This window comes from Rhinatrema bivittatum, chromosome 5 (genome assembly GCF_901001135.1).
Source record: "Rhinatrema bivittatum chromosome 5, aRhiBiv1.1, whole genome shotgun sequence".
In the NCBI taxonomy this organism is placed as follows: Eukaryota; Metazoa; Chordata; class Amphibia; order Gymnophiona; family Rhinatrematidae; genus Rhinatrema; species Rhinatrema bivittatum.
In genome coordinates, this window is record NC_042619.1 from 263,528,780 (window position 1) to 263,547,112 (window position 18,333).

At 47.8% G+C, this 18,333-nt stretch overlaps 1 protein-coding gene across 6 annotated transcripts in view; it reads left to right on the forward strand.

The window, feature by feature from the left end:
* Window positions 1-18,333, forward strand: part of TACC1 (transforming acidic coiled-coil containing protein 1) — a 137,421-nt gene that overhangs the window by 109,270 nt on the left and 9,818 nt on the right. For all 6 annotated transcript variants that reach the window (XM_029603952.1, XM_029603948.1, XM_029603947.1 and 3 more), the window contains 5 exons: window positions 1,529-1,605; window positions 9,650-9,693; window positions 10,062-10,222; window positions 16,651-16,757; window positions 17,233-17,353. In XM_029603952.1, the coding sequence (XP_029459812.1) occupies window positions 1,529-1,605; window positions 9,650-9,693; window positions 10,062-10,222; window positions 16,651-16,757; window positions 17,233-17,353 (510 nt within the window). The remainder of the gene's footprint in view (window positions 1-1,528; window positions 1,606-9,649; window positions 9,694-10,061; window positions 10,223-16,650; window positions 16,758-17,232; window positions 17,354-18,333) is intronic.

Consider the following 18,333-nt stretch of genomic DNA (forward strand, 5'->3'; position numbering starts at 1 on the left):
GGTAGATTGATGGAGATGTGAGATCTAGAGACCCCGGTAGAGGTTTCATCACTTTTGGAGGTGAATAGACTACAGAAGGTAAGAGATTGGCTTGAATCAAGGCTATGGCTCTGACTCACCTCTCTGTCCTCCCCAGCACAAAGCATCCTTGGGCTATAATTAACCCTGCCCTAGCTTTCTCCAGGCACAGAGGTCAGCGTGTGTTTGCTGCCTCCTTCGGCAGAGTTGTGGTGAGGTGCAGGAGCTGACCTCTGTGCCTGCAGGAAGCCAGAGACTGTAAGACTCAAGAAGATAAGAGGGGGAAAAAAGAGTGGAGGCAAAGGAAAGAGACTGGGGGAGAGAGTGTGTACTAGAGATGTGCAAAGCCCGAAACTTTCAGGTCAGGCTTCGTTTTCAGCCTGCCGTGGGAAATTTTGTATTTCCCGCGGTTCGGGCCTTTGTAATTCGGGAGACCCAAATTTCGGATTAGTGTGCACTAATGGGAGTTAGTGCGCGCTAACCTGAAAACCGAATTTTCCCAAAATTTTGGGAAAATTTGGTTCAGGTTTTCGGGTTCCCCGAACCAGGACGAACTAGGCAATTTCGTTGAAACTGCCTAATTCGTCCTAAACGATTGCACATCCCTAGTGTGTACTGCAAAAGACAGAGAGAGAGACAAAGGAAACTGGGAATGGGGGAGGCAGTGAAAGACTAAGGGAAGAAAGAGTGAGTAGGAGATGGAAGAAGAGATGCAGAAGGGGATAGATCCGTGGAGGAAAGAGAAAAGGTCAAATGAAAAGCAGAAATGGAGAAACCCTAATAGTGGAGAAACTCGTATGTAAAGAATGAGGGACGGAACTGCACTGGGAGAAAGAAACAGACAAAAAGCAGAGGACGCACAGAGATTAGTGGGGGTGAAGGAAGATTAAATCAGAGGCAGAGACCCAGGGTAGAAAAGCTGTTATCTTTTTGATTATTTGAGTATAGATTCCGTGCTGAGGTTTCCTCCGTCTTCACGGTACACTCAGCGCTGCATGTGTTTGGCTGCCCAGCTCATGCATCCCACCTCTAATCTGCCACTTAACCTGCTGCCTAACTTTGAACGAGCTGCTTAACTTGGTTTAACTGCTTTCTTTGGTCTCTCTTCACTTTGCCCTATGCTTATCCTTGTAGCACATACCCTTGAGGCATTTCCTTGGTTGTAAAGTGCTTTGGGGTAAGGTTTTATGTGAAAGGTGCTATGTGCAATTCAAATTTTAAATCTCATATGCAGGATCCTAGGCCCTTGTTTATATTTAGAATATAAATGGCTGAGAAGTTACCCCAGACATCAAACTATGGAGAGGGAAATCTGCAAAAAAAAAAAAAATTGACTTCCACATACCATTAAAGAAAACCAGTAAAGTAATTAGATGGAGATGACCCTCCATTTTTAAGGCTAATAAATCACCAAAAATAATAGATTTTCAGGACTGTAGTTGCTTGAGATTTTGGAAATGTACGTATTAATTATTTTGAACTTTAAGGAAAGATTTTGCATCCCATACAGATAATTAGCAAAGAGACTGAAGTGGCCGGATGGAGACAAAAATACGAGGGAAGCCGGCAAGAAGTCCTAGAGATGAGGTAGGTTTTGTCGTGGCCCTGGGATATAAGACTATTCAGACACTTTCCAGCTGCGCCTTGTCCTCACAGAAACATGAACATCCAAGTGTAAGAACTGGATGAAAGAAAATAATTCAGCAGTTCCTCACACAGTGATAGACTCTTTTGTCACAGAGCCATCGGAGGAGAAATATACTAGTGCAAATATGTCAGTTTTATAAGAATTTTGCACAAAAATTGTCTTAATATGTTGCGAGTTCCTCTCGTGGGCAGTTTCATAAAAAAGTTTTCAGCAGTAATATGAGAAGGGAAAATGTATTCATTCCCCACTGGGAATCATCAAAAGCATAAATTGTCCTGTTTTGTTTTTTTTTTAATTCTGAACTTTGTCATCAAGAAATGATAACCATGCCTTTTGATAAGTCACTCCAGCAATAACGTATCAGACTCTTAAGTGTGTCATTTTATGTAAAGCAAAGTAAAAAAAAAAAAATAATAATTGTTAAAAGGTGTCTACTTTGGTCTTCCTTCTTCTGTAACGCAGAGGACTAGAGTATCATGTTGGACCTGAGAAAACAGAATTCTCTGTGGGCTGTGATGCCATTTACAGGGCCAGCATCAGAATTATTCAAAGAGGAGGAGGAGGATGTTTCTGGCAGCTTCGGCTGCAGTGGCAAGGCTGAAAGCAGGAAGTGCTTGAGTCCCCATTAGAGAGATCTTCCTTCTTTGCTGCCTGCTGTTGAAGCTGCTTTTAAGGCAGTTGTAAAAGCAGGACCCAAGCAGCTGAAATAATATTCATCTATTAGATTTAAACAAGGGCTTTGCTAGGTACTTCAAGGATCTTGGGCACGGGCCCATAGACCCTTTTCTCCCCCAAGGGTCCCCAGCTCTTCCACAGACCAAGACTGGAAACTTGGGCATGGGGGGTGCAACTGAGTCTGCCTTTTTTTTCTTTTGTCCCTCTGTTCCTTCTGTTCTAGCATCCCCAGACAAGTGGCAATGAACAGTCTACCAATGGATCAACAGAACCAATAAGGCCATCGGTGATGAGTAATGCACCATGAGAATGGCAGAGCATAATCTGCATACATTTCATTAATTGTGTGCACGCATGTGTGTTATGGGTGCATTGCTCATTTTCCCCCAAATTATGGAAATATTATGAGGGCATCCACCACCCATCCACGTCAATAATCTCTTCTTAAGGTGTACTCAGAGCTGGCTGAAGGATCCACACACAGCACAGGAAGCACACAACCACTTACAGCCTTTGAGTTACACTATTGTAGATACTTAAAAATCAAGCTGTCTTTAATTTGATACTGAAAACAAATTGACATTGAATCCTCTGAAAAAAGTGAATTACAATTACAGTGTAGTAAACCTGCCAGCACTCAAACAGTAACAACCCTATCTTTGAAAAGGCAACACTGCAAATACTACACCACACCCTTAAACAGCAGTGCACCTGCTATTAGGAAAATTGAACAAGCCAGGCTGCTATAGATTCATGCATGGAAACTACACACTAGCACCTCAGTTGCACACACAGAACATAGACAAACCTTCACCAAACACATAATAAAGAGACTATGAAGTATAAGTAAAAACATGCAGACAAAAATTGAACTGGAAACCGCAAGAAGCCACAGTCTATGTAGTACAATAATGGAAAAACAGAAACATCATCTTCCCCGTATGTACCCGGATCAGTCCAGACTCCTGGGTTTGGCCCCCCCTCTAGCAGATGGAGACAGAAGTTTGCCAAACAAACTGCCTCATATTGGCTGGTGCCACCTACGGTCTGGCAGTATTCTTCTGTCACGACAAAAAAATGTGCGGCATACAATATACTGGACAACAACAATATGACAACAAAACAATTATTTATTTTACATATGCACCCTGAATAGTGTGCATGGCATTCAATGACTAGTACACAATATTATAAGTGCGACAGTGTACTAGTCATTGAATGCCATGCACACTATTCAGGGTGCATATGTAAAATAAATAATTGTTTTGTTGTCATATTGTTGTTGTCCAGTATATTGTATGCCGCACATTTTTTTGTTGTGATTTTCTCTATATGTGTGTGTGTGCTGTTTACTCTGCCTCTCCGCTGTGCTGTCGCCCTAGTATTCTTCTGTCTCCAGCAAGTGGAGGACGTGCCAAACCTACAGTCTGGTGGGGCCTAGTCTAGGGTTTTAGATAGGATTAGGCACAAGAAAAAAAAAAAAAAGAACAAGAAAAAGTTTGAAGTGAGAAGTTAGTGGAGACCGACCGCAGTGTGTTCTGCAGGTCAGGGTCTCTTGCCTCCCGGGGGGTTGCCAGGTCCTGAGGGGACCATCCCCCCTGGTTACAGAGGCTCTGGGTGTTGGGGATTGAGGATCCGTTTTCCAATCCACCCTACCACTGGGGGTGATACCGGGGAGCCCGGCTCACTCCCCCCAGTGGCTTCAGGACCCGTGGCGGCTGGACAGGTACCTTAAAAAAAAAAAAAAATTTATTTCAATCGCTTCTTCTTCCCTTGCCTTCTCAACCCCCACGGGGGGTGGAGGGAAAGACTGAGGCGCAACAGGGCGGGCTCAGGGGGGCTCATGGGGCAGACGGGGATGACCCAAAGGTGGTCCACCTGTTTCGCAGGGATGAGTTACAGCCTCTTATCCCGGCTATTTTGGGGGAACTAGGGATTCAGCTGCCTCAGGTGGAGTCGCGTCTAGGAGTTACGGACCCAGTGGTTCTTGGCCTATGAGGGCCTCCTTTGTCCTTTCCCTTTCATTTTTCAGCCACGGATTTACTGTTTAAGGCGTGGGACACTTCCGGATTTGGGTCTCAAGGTGGCGAAGGCGATGGACAAGTTATAACCCTTGCCCGAAGAGGCTTTGGAACTCTTGTGGGTTCCTATGGTGGATGCAGCAGTGGCGGCGGTCACGAAGAAGACCACTATCCCGATTACGGGGGGCACGGCCCTTAAGGACCTACAGGATCGTAAACTGGAAGTTCAACTTGAAAAGATTTTTGAAGTGTCTGCCCTAGGGATACGAGCAGCAATGTGTAGCAATTTTTCATTGAGGGCCGGTTTACGCTGGGTGCAGCAACTACTAGCCAATAATTCGTTGTCCCAGGAGGAAGCTCTTCAGGCGGGTCATCTGGAGGCTGTCATTGCCTACATCATGGACGCATTTTACGATTTGCTGCGCAGTTCGGCCAGGTCTGTGGTTTCGGCAGTGTCAGCCCACCGGCTGTTGTGGTTGCGCCACTGGGCGGCGGATGTCTCTTCCAAGGCTCACCTGGGTTCCCTGCCATTCAAGGATAAGCTTCTTTTTGGTAAGGAGCTAGAGGACCTGATTCAGTCCTTGGGCGAGAATAAGGTACATCGGCTGCCGGAGGATAAGCCGAAGTCGAGAGGAACATTTTCTTCCAAGACTCGGTTTCGCGGGGGTCGGAAGCCCAGACTTCTCGGGATCGGATTCTTCCTTTCATCACAATGCCAGCAGGCAGCAGTCCTGCACTCCGTCCTTTCGAGGCAGGCATTTCGGTAGACCTGGCTCCGGACAGAGTGTACCGAGTGGAAAGCCTTCGCAATGATGGGTGGCCAGCTCAGTCCTCGATCCCAGTGGTGGGAGGCAGATTGACTCTGTACTTCAAGGAGTGGGCCAAAATCATGTCAGACCAGTGAGTCCTTTTGGTGATAAAACACGGTTATGCGTTAGATTTTGCACGCAGGCCCCATCAGCGATTTCTAGTTTCTCCCTGTGGTCAGGAGCCAAAGCGCGGAGTAATACAAGAGACATTACAACGGCTTCTCGCCCTCGGAGCCATCGTACCGGTGCCGCCAGGGGAGGTCCAGCAGGGCCGGTACTCCATTTATTTTCTGATACCCAGGAAGGAAGGAACGTTTCGTCCTATTCTCGATCTCACAAGTCCAGATGTCTCCAGATTCCTCGCTTCCGAATGGAAACTCTATGGTCCGTAATTGCGTTGGTGCGATGGGGAGAGTTTCTGGCCTCTCTGGATCTCACCGAAGCCTATCTACACATCACCATCTGCGCAGATCAATGTTACTTGAGGTTTTGCGTAGTGGGGCACCACTATCAGTTCTGCGCTCCGCCTTTCGGACGCGCCACTGTGCCCAGGACGTTTACCAAGGTCATGGTAGTGGTGGCGCGCTCAGCTTCGCAAGGAGGGATACCTAGTACATCCGTATTTGGACGATTGGCTGATCAGGGCAAAGTCGGAGCGGAGTTGCCAGGAAGCCATCACTCGTATGTTACAGTTACTAAACACTCTGGGTTGGGTAGTCAACCCGGCCAAGAGTCATCTGGTCCCCTCCCAGTCCTTGGAGTTTTTGGGAGCTCTGTTCGATACGCGACAGGGCCTCACGGAAGAGCGTCGGGTCAAACTTCAGAGGCAGGTAAGGCCCCTGGTAGCCAATCCCTCTCCGATTGTTTAGGATTACTTACAGGTGCTCGGTTCCATGACTTCGACTCTGGAATTGGTTCCTTGGGCCTTCGCTCATATGCGGCTTTTGCAGTCAGCTTTGCTCTCCCGATGGAACCCTGTATCAGAACAGTTTCATATTCAGTTACCTCTGACGGGTTCCGCTTGTTCCAGCCTTGCCTGGTGGCTCAACCAGGACAACTTAAGGCGGGGAGTGCCTTTGGCCATTCCAGATTGGATGGTGGTCACCACGGATTCCAGCCTATATGGTTGGGGAGCGGTTTGTCAGCGGACGTCTGTGCAGGGCAGGTGGTCCTCACAGAAAGCTCGGTGGTCTATCAATCGGTTAGAGACCAGAGAGGTGAGATTAGCACTGCAGGCGTTCCCGCCGATTCTCCGTGGCAAGTCAGTACGCATTCTGTCCGACAATGCGACCACAGTGGCGTACATCAACCATCAGGGGGGAACCAGAAGTCAACCAGTAGCATTGGAAGCCCGGTTACTAATCACTTGGGCGGAACGAAATCTGTTCAGCATAGCGGCCTCTCACATTGCTGGGATCGACAACGTTTGAGTGGACTACCTCAGTTGACATTACCTAGGTCCCGGAGAATGGGAACTCGTGGACGAAGCCTTTCATCTCATTTGTGCCCGTTGGGGAACACCTTGGCTGGACCTGATGGTGACGTTCTGGAACACCAAGGTGCCACGCTTCTTTGCCTGTCGCAGGTAGCCGGGCATGGATGCATTGGTTCTCCCCTAGCCAAAGGGGATTCTGCTATATGTGTTTCCTCCTTGACCACTCATCGGGCAAACTCTTCGCAGAATAGAAGTGCATCCGTTGGAGGTGATTCTCGTCTCTCCCGAGTGGCCGAGGTGTTCATGGTTCGCGGACCTGATCAATCTAGCCATCGACAGTCCCTTGCGGTTTCCGGACCTACCGGATCTACTCCGTCAGGGTCCAGTTTATTTCGATCAGGTCAACTGCTTTTGTCTAGCGGCATGGCTTTTGAGAGGAAACGTCTGACTTCCCAGGGGTATTCGGATGCGGTGGTATCTACCATGTTACAGTCCCATAAGGTTTCCACTTCCTTGTCTTATGTCAGGGTCTGGAAGGTTTTCGATACTTGGTGTCATGCCAGGAGCGTTGAGTCTACCCAGGCGGGAGTCTCTGAGGTCTTGAATTTTCTTCAAGATGGGGTATCCAAAGGATTATCCTGGAGTTCATTATGGGTACATGTAGCCGCCATCGGTTCTTTGCGCGGTATCATACGTGGCCTAAGTTTGGCGGCGCACCCAGATGTCTCCCGTTTTTTACGTGGGGTAAAACATTTGAGATCTCCTGTATGGGATCCATGTCCGTCTTGGAATTTGAATTTGGTCCTTAAGGCCTTGTGTTCGGCGCCCTTTGAGCCTCTGCGTAGTATAACATTGAAAGATCTCATTTTGAAGATCGTATTTCTGGTAGCTATTGCCTCCACTTGCAGGCTATCGGAGCTTCAGGCGTTGTCGTGTAGGGAGCCTTTTCTCAGGATTTCTGATTCAGGCGTTTCCCTGCGTACGGTTCCATCCTTTCTACCCAAGGTGGTGTCTTCTTTCCATATGAATCAGTCAGTGGAGTTAACAGCTTTCTCGGAGCACGACCGATCGGATCCCGCTTTTAAAGATTTAAAGAAGCTGGATGTTCGCCGAGCTTTGCTCCGCTACCTGGAACTTACCAATGAGTTCAGGGTGTCTGATCATCTGTTTGTGCTCTGTAGTGGTCCTCGTCGAGGTGATACGGCTTCCAAGACCACAATAGCTCGTTGGTTAAAGGAAACCATTAATTCGGCTTATTTGTTAAGTGGCCGACCATTGCCGGTAGGCCTTTGAGTGCATTCAACGCGATCTCAGGCAGCTTCATGGGCGGAAAGTTGTCAGGTGTCACCCGAGGAATTATGCAGGGCGGCTACGTAGAAGTCTCTTCACACCTTTGCTAGACATTACAGTTTGGATGTTCAGGCGTCTGGGACAGGGACTTTCTGGGATACTGCGTGCGGGCCTCTCAGGATCCCATCCCAAGTAGATAACACTCTGGTACATCCCAGGAGTCTGGACTGATCCGGGTACGTACAGGGAAAGGAAAATTAGTATCCTTACCTGATAATTTTCGTTCCTGTAGTACCACGGATCAGTCCAGAGTCTCACCCTGATTTGGGGTCTTATCAGTTTGGAGAGTCTCCGCTTTTGTATTCCTGTCTCATTTCTTGCAGATCCTTTGGTTGTTCGGCAGCCCATGGGTGCTGATACCAGCTGAGGGTTCAGTGAGCCAATTTTTCCGGTTGTTCGGCTACTGTATATAGTTAGTTGGGGTTTTTATAATCCATTCTGCTTTGACATTAAGTAATACTGCCAGACTATAAGTGGCACCAGCCTATATGAGGCGGAGTTTGTTTGGTAAACTTCTGTCTCCATCTGCTAGGGGGGGGCCTAACCCAGGAGTCTGTGCTGATCCGTAGTACTACAGGAACAAAAATTATCGGGTAAGGATACTAATTTTCCTATTCTGTATAAAACATCAAACAATATATTCAAGAAATATAAAACATCATAATAGTAAATCCATATACATAAAAAGAAATATTTCAAAACAGCTAATAAAGAATATCCAACAATTAAAAATTCATATAAAATCTTTAAAACATGTTCCAAACATCAATAAACTATTTCAAAATAGATACTCAAATAACACAATAATTAAAACAAATAAAGATGAGAAAAGATCCCCAACTCTTTATACCTGAGAATTTTTGATTTCCCAATCACCATGAGATTGTCGTGGTTTAGTTGGGGGATGCTTAAATTTTCTCCTGTCTCTCACACATATACACTGTCCAATTACACACTTACTTATTCACACATGCTGACAAACATACATTCTCTCTCTCTCTCTCCTCCCCTCCCCCATATGCCCTCATATATATATACACACACACATGCTCTTGCTCTCTCTCTTGCGCTCCCTGGAACATACAGGCAACAGCAGTCTAGTCCTTGGGCCTGCACAATATCTCATTCACAAACACACATTACACACACATGTGCTCTCTCAATTGTTGTCACATTCATACACACAATCTCTCTCTCCAGCACATGCAGACATCAGCAGCTGCCTCCTTCAGCCTGCAGGATCTCTCTCTCTCTCTCTCTCTCTCTCATATGTTCTCTTGCTCTCTCACACACACACACACACACACATTTTCTCTCTCCACAGAACATGCAGGCATCAGCGGCATCTCTCTCACTCATGCACTCGCCCTTAACTTGCACATTTATTTTTTTAACAATCTCTTTATTGAACATAACTTGCACATTGTTTTGGTGACAAAGAACTAAAATTAGCACACCAGCCTAGGAAACTACTCTTATCAGGGTAAGGGGAGGTCTTGTAAGATAAAGAGTGGCAGAAGCTTATGTGATAGTTTCTTATTACCCTTCCCCTCCCAAAAAATAGCAATATTAAAATCTTGCTCATGAGAGACTATTAAAGGCATAACATTCTTTCTTTGTCATCAAGACCTGTAATAGATAAGCATAGCATCCATAAGAGCATAAGTCTATATAATGTTTTTCTTTTCCTTAGGAAAATTGTGGCAGAATATGAAAAAACTATTGCACAGATGATCGGTAAGGTCCTGGGGAAGCAAATGCTTTTGATGTTTTAGTTTAAAAAAAAAAAATTGTAAAATTGCCCCCTTTTTCTTTCTGATGGAGATTTTAGTTTGACTGCAAAGAAAAGTGGCATCTCAGACTTTATGCTGAGTTTGATAGCAGCCACCTCCATAAAGAAGCTTAACTCTAGCTTGGTGGGAGCCAGTCTAAGATCAGTCGTTCATTAAAAACATCTTGAGTTATTTCTCAAACTCTGAACCACGTGAACAGAGGCCTGTGGCAGGAGAGGAGTAGTACAGGTTCTGGGGTTGGTGAGACCACAGCTGAGAGCAGCAGGGCCAAGGACCGGGCTTTAACAGCACTATGATGTCTGTGCCCCACAGAGGACGAGCAGAGGAGCAGCGTCACCTCGCAGAAGAGCCTCCAGCAGCTGACGATGGAGAAGGACCAGGCAGTGGCAGACCTGAACTCGGTGGAAAGGTCATTGTCTGACCTCTTCAGGAGATACGAGAACCTGAAGGGGGTTCTGGAAGGATTTAAGAAGGTAGAGTGCTCTGGAGCTGTGTGGGGGTCTGTCCATGCCGCGACCCTTCTCCGATTCCATTCCAAATAAATGTTTGCAGTCAGCATAGGAAGCTCTGTGGCACTGCGCAAAGGAAACATTGGGGGTGATTTCTAAAGGTGGCAATAAGTAGCTTGGCATTCAAAATGTTGCTTTTCCCTGTACGTACCCGGATCAGTCCAGACCATGGGTTAAGCCCCCGTTCCAGCAGGTGGAGACAGACCAGAATTCTGAGGCATGCCCATATAAGGACAGAACCCACCCAGGAACCCTCAGTATTTGTCTGTCTCCAGCAGTTGGAACAGCTCACCCTTTGGTTCCCTGTTTAGCTTGCCCTCTGTAGTCTTTCTTCTTCTTCTTTCTCTGGGGCAAGCTCATGCAAGTACATTTTTAGTTTACATCTTAATTATTTAAAAAAAAAAAAAAAAAGTTTCTTTTTGTCAGTTTTCTCTGCCTGTGTCAGGGCAGACAGTTTTGTCTCCCTCGCTCTTGGGGGTTCCTAGGGGGGCTGTGCCCCTTGATTTTCTGTCAGCCTAGGTTCCCTTCCCGGTGATACTGGTGGTGCCAGTCCCTCTCCCCACTTTTACTGCTGCCATGCCCCAAGATGCACATACCTCGGTTCAGCCTTCAGGGATGACTCTCATGCCCCTGCTTCTGTGAATTTTTTTATTTAAAAAAAAAAAAAAAAGACAACTCACTTTCACAGAATATATATTTTTATTTATTTTTAGTTTTTTTTATACCGATGTTCCTGTAGCAAATACATATCACACCGGTTTACATTGCAACAACAACTTTCGCTCAGGGCGATACAGAGGGGTCAAATAAACAGGAAAAACAGGACGTAACATAACATTAGAAATAAGCGTTATAAAATAAAATCAAACAATGCCTATATTTAATCAAATATATAAAAAATGCCTATATTTAATCAAATATATAAAAGGCAGCAGTTTATTTTGTGAGGAGGGAGCGGGGTTCAATCTCCCGCCCAGCTCCTCAGGGGCTCTCTGCTCAGCTGTTTTTAATTACCTTAGCAGCTGCTTTCCTGCTCTATGCCATGGCCATCTTGCTGTTTAGCCTCCCGGCTCTCCCGCGAAGGGGTTTGTTCAAGATGCATTTCAGGGGGTGAGGGCTCCTCTATCGAGCCGCCACCTTTTCGACCTCGGGGAAGGACTCCCCGACGAATTTCAAAGCCGTTCCCGTCCCGGGAACGCACGTCAGCAGCGGCCATTTTGGGTGTTTCAGATGAAACACTTCCTTCTTCTCCGGGGGCTGGGGACCCGATTTTTTTTTTCCCCCCGATTTGAGCCCGGTTCGCTCCCGGGGGGTGGCTCGGACCCCCCCCCCCCCACCCCCCGTAAGTAATCTGGTCCGGGCCCATTTTTCCTCTGAATTTGTTTTATTAATGCATGATTCTTACCTGGCCAGCTTACAGAGGGAGGTGGCCCCCCCCCCCTCCTATTGTTCCCCCCCCCCTTCCTAACCCTCCTATTTTTCCGGTGCCTTCCTTTGACGTTGTCCTGGACCCTCAGGGCTCTATTAGGGATCGCGTAGTCCCGGGAGCTCCCCCTCCCCCGGTGGACCCCCCTCCCCAGCCTTCTTTGGACATTTTTGATGTAGGGGATGATGATTCTACTGCCCCCCCCTTAGAGGGCGATGATCCCTGGGTCCTGTGCTTATTTCGGCGGGAGGAGCTGGAGCCTCTTATTCCCTTCGTTCTGCAGGAATTGGGAATTGATGCCCCCCCCAGATGACTCTGTAGCGGCGGCGATGATGCCAAACGCGGACCCGGTCCTGGCGGGACTTAGGGCCTTACCGCGTACTTTTCCTTTTCATCCTATGCATCGCTTGTTCCTCCTCAGGGAATGGGAGTCCTCAGAGACTGGTCTCCGCGTTGGAAGAGCTATGGAGAAATTGTACCCGCTCCCTGAGGACTGCCTGGACATATTAAAAATTCCTAAGGTGGATTCTTCTGTCACCGCTGTGACAAAGCGCACTACCATTCCGGTAGTGGGTGCTACAGCATTACGGGATGTACAGGACCGTAAACTTGAATTTTATTTGAAACGCATTTTTGAAGTCTTAGCTCTTGGTGTCCGGGCGACAATTTGCAGCAGTCTCATGCAGCGGGCAAGCCTTAGGTGGATGCAGCAGTTACTCAGCACCCAGGACCTCCCGTCTGCAGAGGCTGAGCAAGCTGAACGTTTGGAGGGTGCTATAGCCTATGGTGCGGATGCACTATATGACTTGCTTCGGGTCCAAGCTAAAGCTATGGTTTCAGCTGTGTCTGCCAGACGTCTTCTCTGGTTACGCAATTGGTCCGCTGATGCTTCTTCTAAGGCTCAGCTGGGCCTTTTAAGGGTAAGTTGCTTTTTGGTGAGGACCTGGAACAGCTTATTAAGTCCTTGGGGGAAAACAAGGTCCATAAGCTGCCAGAGGACCGTCCCAAACAGTCGAAGTCTTTTTTTTCCCAACTCGCACTCGCTTCAGGGGGTATCGTCGTTATGTTAACAGGGCCCATGGATCCTTTCCCAGGGGAAGGGGTATCCAGATCACAGTCATGGTCCCATTCCTTTCGTGGCCGTCAAGGTTTCCGAGATGGCCATCAGCAGTCTATCACCTCTAAGTCAGCTCCCCAATGTGATTTGGCTGGTCCATTCCTCCGCACGAAACTTAGGTGGGCGTCTTTCTCTGTTTCTCGAGGAGTGGGCCAAAATCACTTCCGACCTCTGGGTCCTCGATGTGATAAAACACGGCTTCGCATTAGAATTTGCCAGACTCCTGCCGGATCTCTACCTCGTTTCCCCTTGCAGCCGTTCCAAGTGGCCTGCAGTTTGTCACACCTTGTTGAATCTTCAGGAATTGGGGGCGATTCTTCCGGTTCTGGTAAACGAAAGGGGCGCCGGCCAATATTCAATTTACTTTGTTGTTCCCAAAAAGGACGATTCCTTCCGTTCCATTCTGGATCTCAAAAGGGTCAATCAAGCCCTCAAGGTTCCCCGTTTCAAAATGGAAACCCTGCGAGCGGTAATTGCAGCGGTTCGTCCCGGGGAATTTCTCGCTTCCCTAGATCTGAAGGAGGCTTATTTTCACATCCCCATTCGTCAGGAACATCAGAAGTTCCTTCGTTTTCAGATTCTAGGTCAGCACTTCCAATTTCGGGCTCTCCCATTCGGTCTCGCCACTGCTCCCTGCACCTTTACCAAGATTATGGTAGTCGTTGCAGCAGTTCTTTGCCAAGAAGGGATTTTAGTCCATCCTTACCTGGACAATTGGTTGATAAGGGCCAAGTCCATCTCTCTCTGCGCGCTCGCGGTAGACAGGGTTTTAGCCCTTCTCACATCTCTCGGTTGGATAATCAATTACTCCAAAAGCACTCTTCAGCCCTCGCAAGAGCTGGAACTTTTGGGCACACTTTTCAACACTCGGATCGGGAAAGTTTTTTTTCTTTCAGACTCGCGGACAATCAATCTGATAGATCAGTTGAACATTTTTGTTTCTCTCCCTCTTCCCACGGTGTGGGATTACCTCCAGGTTCTAGGGACCATGGCTTCCACGATCGATCTCGTCCCCTGGGCGTTTGCTCATATGCGTCCTTTACAGAAAGCATTGTTGTCCCGTTGGAAGCCGATATCCGAGCAGTATCAGGAGATCCTCCCTCTTTCCGACTCTACCATCGCCAGCATACAATGGTGGTTTTCCCCGGCTCATCTTCTCAGGGGAATGCCTCTTTTGACAGATGCCAGCCTCTCCAGTTGGGGAGCTGTCTACCAATCTCAAACGACTCAAGGGTTCTGGTCCCTGTCCCAGTCTTGGTGGCACATCAATCGCCTAGAAGCCCGAGCAGTTCGCCTGGCCCTCAGGTTTTTTCTTCCTCTGATTCGTCACAGAGCTGTCTGGGTTCTATCAGACAATTCACCACAATAGCTTACATAAATCGACAGGGGGGAACTTGAAGTCGTCTAATGGCGTTCGAAGCCAGCAAACTTTTTCTCTGGGCGGAAAGGCACTTGGATCGCCTGGCAGCTTCCCACATAGCGGGAAAAGAGAATGTTCAAGCCAACTTCCTCAGTCGTCAACATCTCGATCCCGGCGAGTGGGAGTTATCAGACGTAGCGATGGATCTAATTGTGCGCAGGTGAGGCCCTCCTCATCTAGACCTCATGGCAATGCTAGCCAACACCAAGTCTCCTCGGTTCTTCAGCCGGTGGAGGGAGCATTGTTCAGAAGGGGTGGATGCGTTGGTTCTTCCCTGGCCCTCCGACGTTCTTCTCTACGTGTTCCCACCGTGGCCGTTAGTGGGGAAGGTTCTTCGGAGAATAGAACTCCATCATGGTCCAGTCATTCTCGTGGCCCCGACAGTCGTGGTTCGCGGACCTGGTGAATCTCTCGGTGGACGGACCTCTTCGTCTCGGTCATCTGCCCCATCTTCTGCGGCAGGGTCCCGTATTTTCCGACCAGGCGGATCACTTCTGTCTAGCGGCATGGCTTTTGAACGGAGAGGTTTAAGACGCAGAGAATATAAAGATGAAGTTATTGCCACCCTTCTCAGGGCCTGCAAACAATCAACTTCCCTTACTTATGTGAGGGTCTGGAAGGTTTTTGAAAATGTCTGTGAAGAGTTGGGTGTTTCGGCTTGCTCGCCTTCTGTTGCAGTTTTATTTTATTTTCTTCAGCGTGGTCTCTTTTTCGGTCAGTTCTCTGCGTGTTCAGGTTTCAGCTCTTGGTTCTCTCCTGGGCACCATTGAGGGTCGGCCGGTTGCCTCTCATCCGGATGTCGTTCGTTTTTCTCAGAGGCGCTAAACATTTAAGGCCGCCTGTCCGGTCTATTTGTCCTTCGTGGAATTTGAATTTGGTGCTTCGAGCTCTTTGTATGGCTCCATTTGAGCCTCTTCGTCGTGCCACTCTCAAGGACTTGACTCTCAAGACAGTTTTCATGGTTGCTATCTGTTCAGCCAGGAGAGTGTCTATCTTGTAGAGACCCTTTCTTGCGTTTTTCCGACTCGGGCGTTTCTCTAAAGACCGTACCTTCTTTCTTACCTAAGGTTGTTTCGTCTTTTAATATTAACCAGTCCGTTGAACTCCCCGCCTTTTCACCAGAGGATCTCGCGGCATCTGGTAATGGTGATCTCTGTCGTCTTGACGTCAAACGAGTCTTATTGCATTATCTTGAGGTCACTAATGATTTTCGGGTTTCCGATCATCTTTTCGTCCTATGGAATGGTCCTAACAGGTGGAAGCAAGCTTCTAAGGCTACGATTGCTCGCTGGTTGAAGAAGGCGATTGAAGAAGGCGATTTCTTCAGCCTACATTTGCAAGGGCCGACCAGCTCCTGAAGGCCTTAAAGCTCATTCTTTACGTTCTCAAGCGACTTCTTGGGCGGAGTCTCAATCGGTGTCGCCGCAAGAAATATGTAGGGCGGCTACATGGAAATCTCTTCATACTTTTGCTCGTCACTACCGACTCTATGTTCAGGCTCCAGCCTTTGGCTCCTTTGGTCGGCAGGTGCTTCGAGCGGGACTGTCTGGGTCCCACCCTCTATAGGGAAGCTTTGGGACATCCCATGGTCTGGACTGATCCGGGTATGTACAGGGAAAGGAAAATTAGTTCTTACCTGATAATTTTCGTTCCTGTAGTACCACGGATCAGTCCAGACACCCGCCCATTCTTATTCTGTCCGCTCGAATTCGTTCTTGTTAATCTTGTTTTTTTCCTTCTTACAGGTTTTTTTTCTATTTTTGTCTCCTGCATCATCTTTCTGGGATTTACTGTTAGGCACCGGAAGCATCTTTGCGATGATCAGGGGTAGTTATACAAGAGCGTTTAGTCACACAGTTCATTCAATTGTTATTTTGTTTTAAATTATATTTGCTATTTATCCTGGTACTTGCTTGATCTTATACCTTTTCTGCTTTGACAATAGTTATACTGAGGGTTCCTGGGTGGGTTCCATCCTTATATGGGCTAGCCTCAGAACTCTGGTCTGTCTCTAACTGCTGGAACGGGGGCTTAACCGATGGTCTGGACTGATCCGTGGTGCTACAGGAACGAAAATTATCAGGTAAGAACTAATTTTCCTTTTCTGCTGTATAAGCTTAGAAGACAGAGAGGAGGCACACACATTAAGCAAAGTATCTCAGATTTACAGTTATTGGAGAGAGAAACCAGCAAAAGAAAGAAACTGAACTTGAAGGTGTACAACCCAAATCTGCTTCATTTCTTAGGGGTCGTGGTGATATCTGACATCAGTACAGATCACATGACCATTATCTGCTCTTGGGGGGGAACCTCTTGGCACATGCTGTACAGTGCTGTGTACAATAGTGGGGAGGCTCTATGTTGAATAATGATTATCATAAAGTGTTTTGGTTGTACTATACCAGTGTCTTATCCATTCCTCTGTCCAGAATGAAGAGGCCCTGAAGAAGTGCGCCGAGGACTATCTAAGCAGGGTAAAGCAAGAGGAGCAGAGGTACCAGGCTCTGAAAGTCCACGCAGAGGAGAAACTGAACAAGTAAGAGTAAAAAAAAAAAAAGCAACAAAACTTTGCTGGCTTTTCAGTGCAGTTGGTTGATATATAGGCTTTTCAGTGCAGCAAAACAATAATTAACTTTCATTTCTGCAGTAAAAGCAGCTGCTGAAAGTAAAAGGATTTTGCTGCCCAGCACATACAGTAAGGGGGGCTACCTCTTTCAGGACTGGGCCCATCCAGTGCTGACAAATACAGACTCTGATTTGTTTTATCCATTCAGGAGTGCCTCGTGCTGCTTCAGTTTTGATTTTGTGTGGGTGTGGGGAAGAGATGAAGAGAGAAGTTCTTGGAGAAGAGGATTTTTGTATCTCTCTGACTTTCTATATGCCGTCTGTTACACTTTGCTTTTCTCTTTTTTTTAGCATTTTAATGGATATTTGTTTTTCTTTTTAATTTTATATAAATCTTAAACACATTGGTCTCTCTCTCTCTCTCTCTCTCTCTCTCCCCGTTTAAGGGCCAACGAAGAAATAGCTCAAGTGCGGGCAAAGGCGAAAGCGGAGAGTGCGGCACTCCATGCCAGTCTGCGGAAGGAGCAGATGAAGGTGGAATCACTAGAAAGGGCCCTGCAGCAAAAGGTACCCGTCCTGCTTCTGTTCTCCCCCCTCCAGGTTTCCCTCCAGATACTGTTTAACACCAGGCCTGAAAAAATTGTGCTCAGGATAGGAAACAGAGTTGGGATTTTAAGAAGCAAAGGGACGATCCACAGATCATACCTTTCTCCCGTCACCTAGGTCAGGAGGTGCTCAGCATTTTTCCTGAACATACCCAGATCAGTCCAGACAAATGGGCTTTATTCATCCCTACCAGTAGATGGAGGTAGAGAACAAAACTTTGGGCACTGCTATATATCTGAGAGTGCCACTTGCAGTCCCTCAGTATTTCTCTATCTCCAGCAGATGGTAGGAGGGTGCCCCCGGCCGGGGGAAGTGCCTCTTTCATGGTTCTTTGTGCAGCGGTGACCGCGCACGCGTTTGTCCCGCAGCTGCAGCACGTTCGCACCGGCGGAAAACTTTCGCAGCAGTGCGCCCTCTTGCTTCTCCTCCGGTGGCAGCCACATGATGCACCCCTTCCCCCGCGACTTTTGTGGGCAGTGCATTTTTTTAGGCCCGATGACGGACCGGCCGCTAGTGGAGGCCTGCCAAGCATGCGGAATGTGATCCCGTCTATCTTGATTCCCTTTCTCTCTGCATGGTTTGTGCTGTGGGGGGAAGAGGGTGCTTCTGCCAAGCCTTCTAAATCTCAGAGCCTCGCGGTCCACGGTGGGGGCACTGCAGGGACGCGGTCCTTCCTTCATGGAAGGGGATCTGGATAAGATGGTTCAACCCCAGGGCTCCAGGGATTCCTCTCCTCCTCTTTCCCCCGCGGTGCAGCAACGTGCAGAGGGACCGGCGGGGTCGGGCCCCAGCAGTCCAGAAGGGCCCTCGGGAGACCCAGGAGGGTTTTTGCCCAAATTTGTCCTCTTCACGAGGCCTTCCTTGCTCGGGAAGCGGGAAAGCGGCGATTTAAGGACAGCCCAGCAGACTGCTAAGAGGGCAAGGGGGCTCCCTAAGAGTTC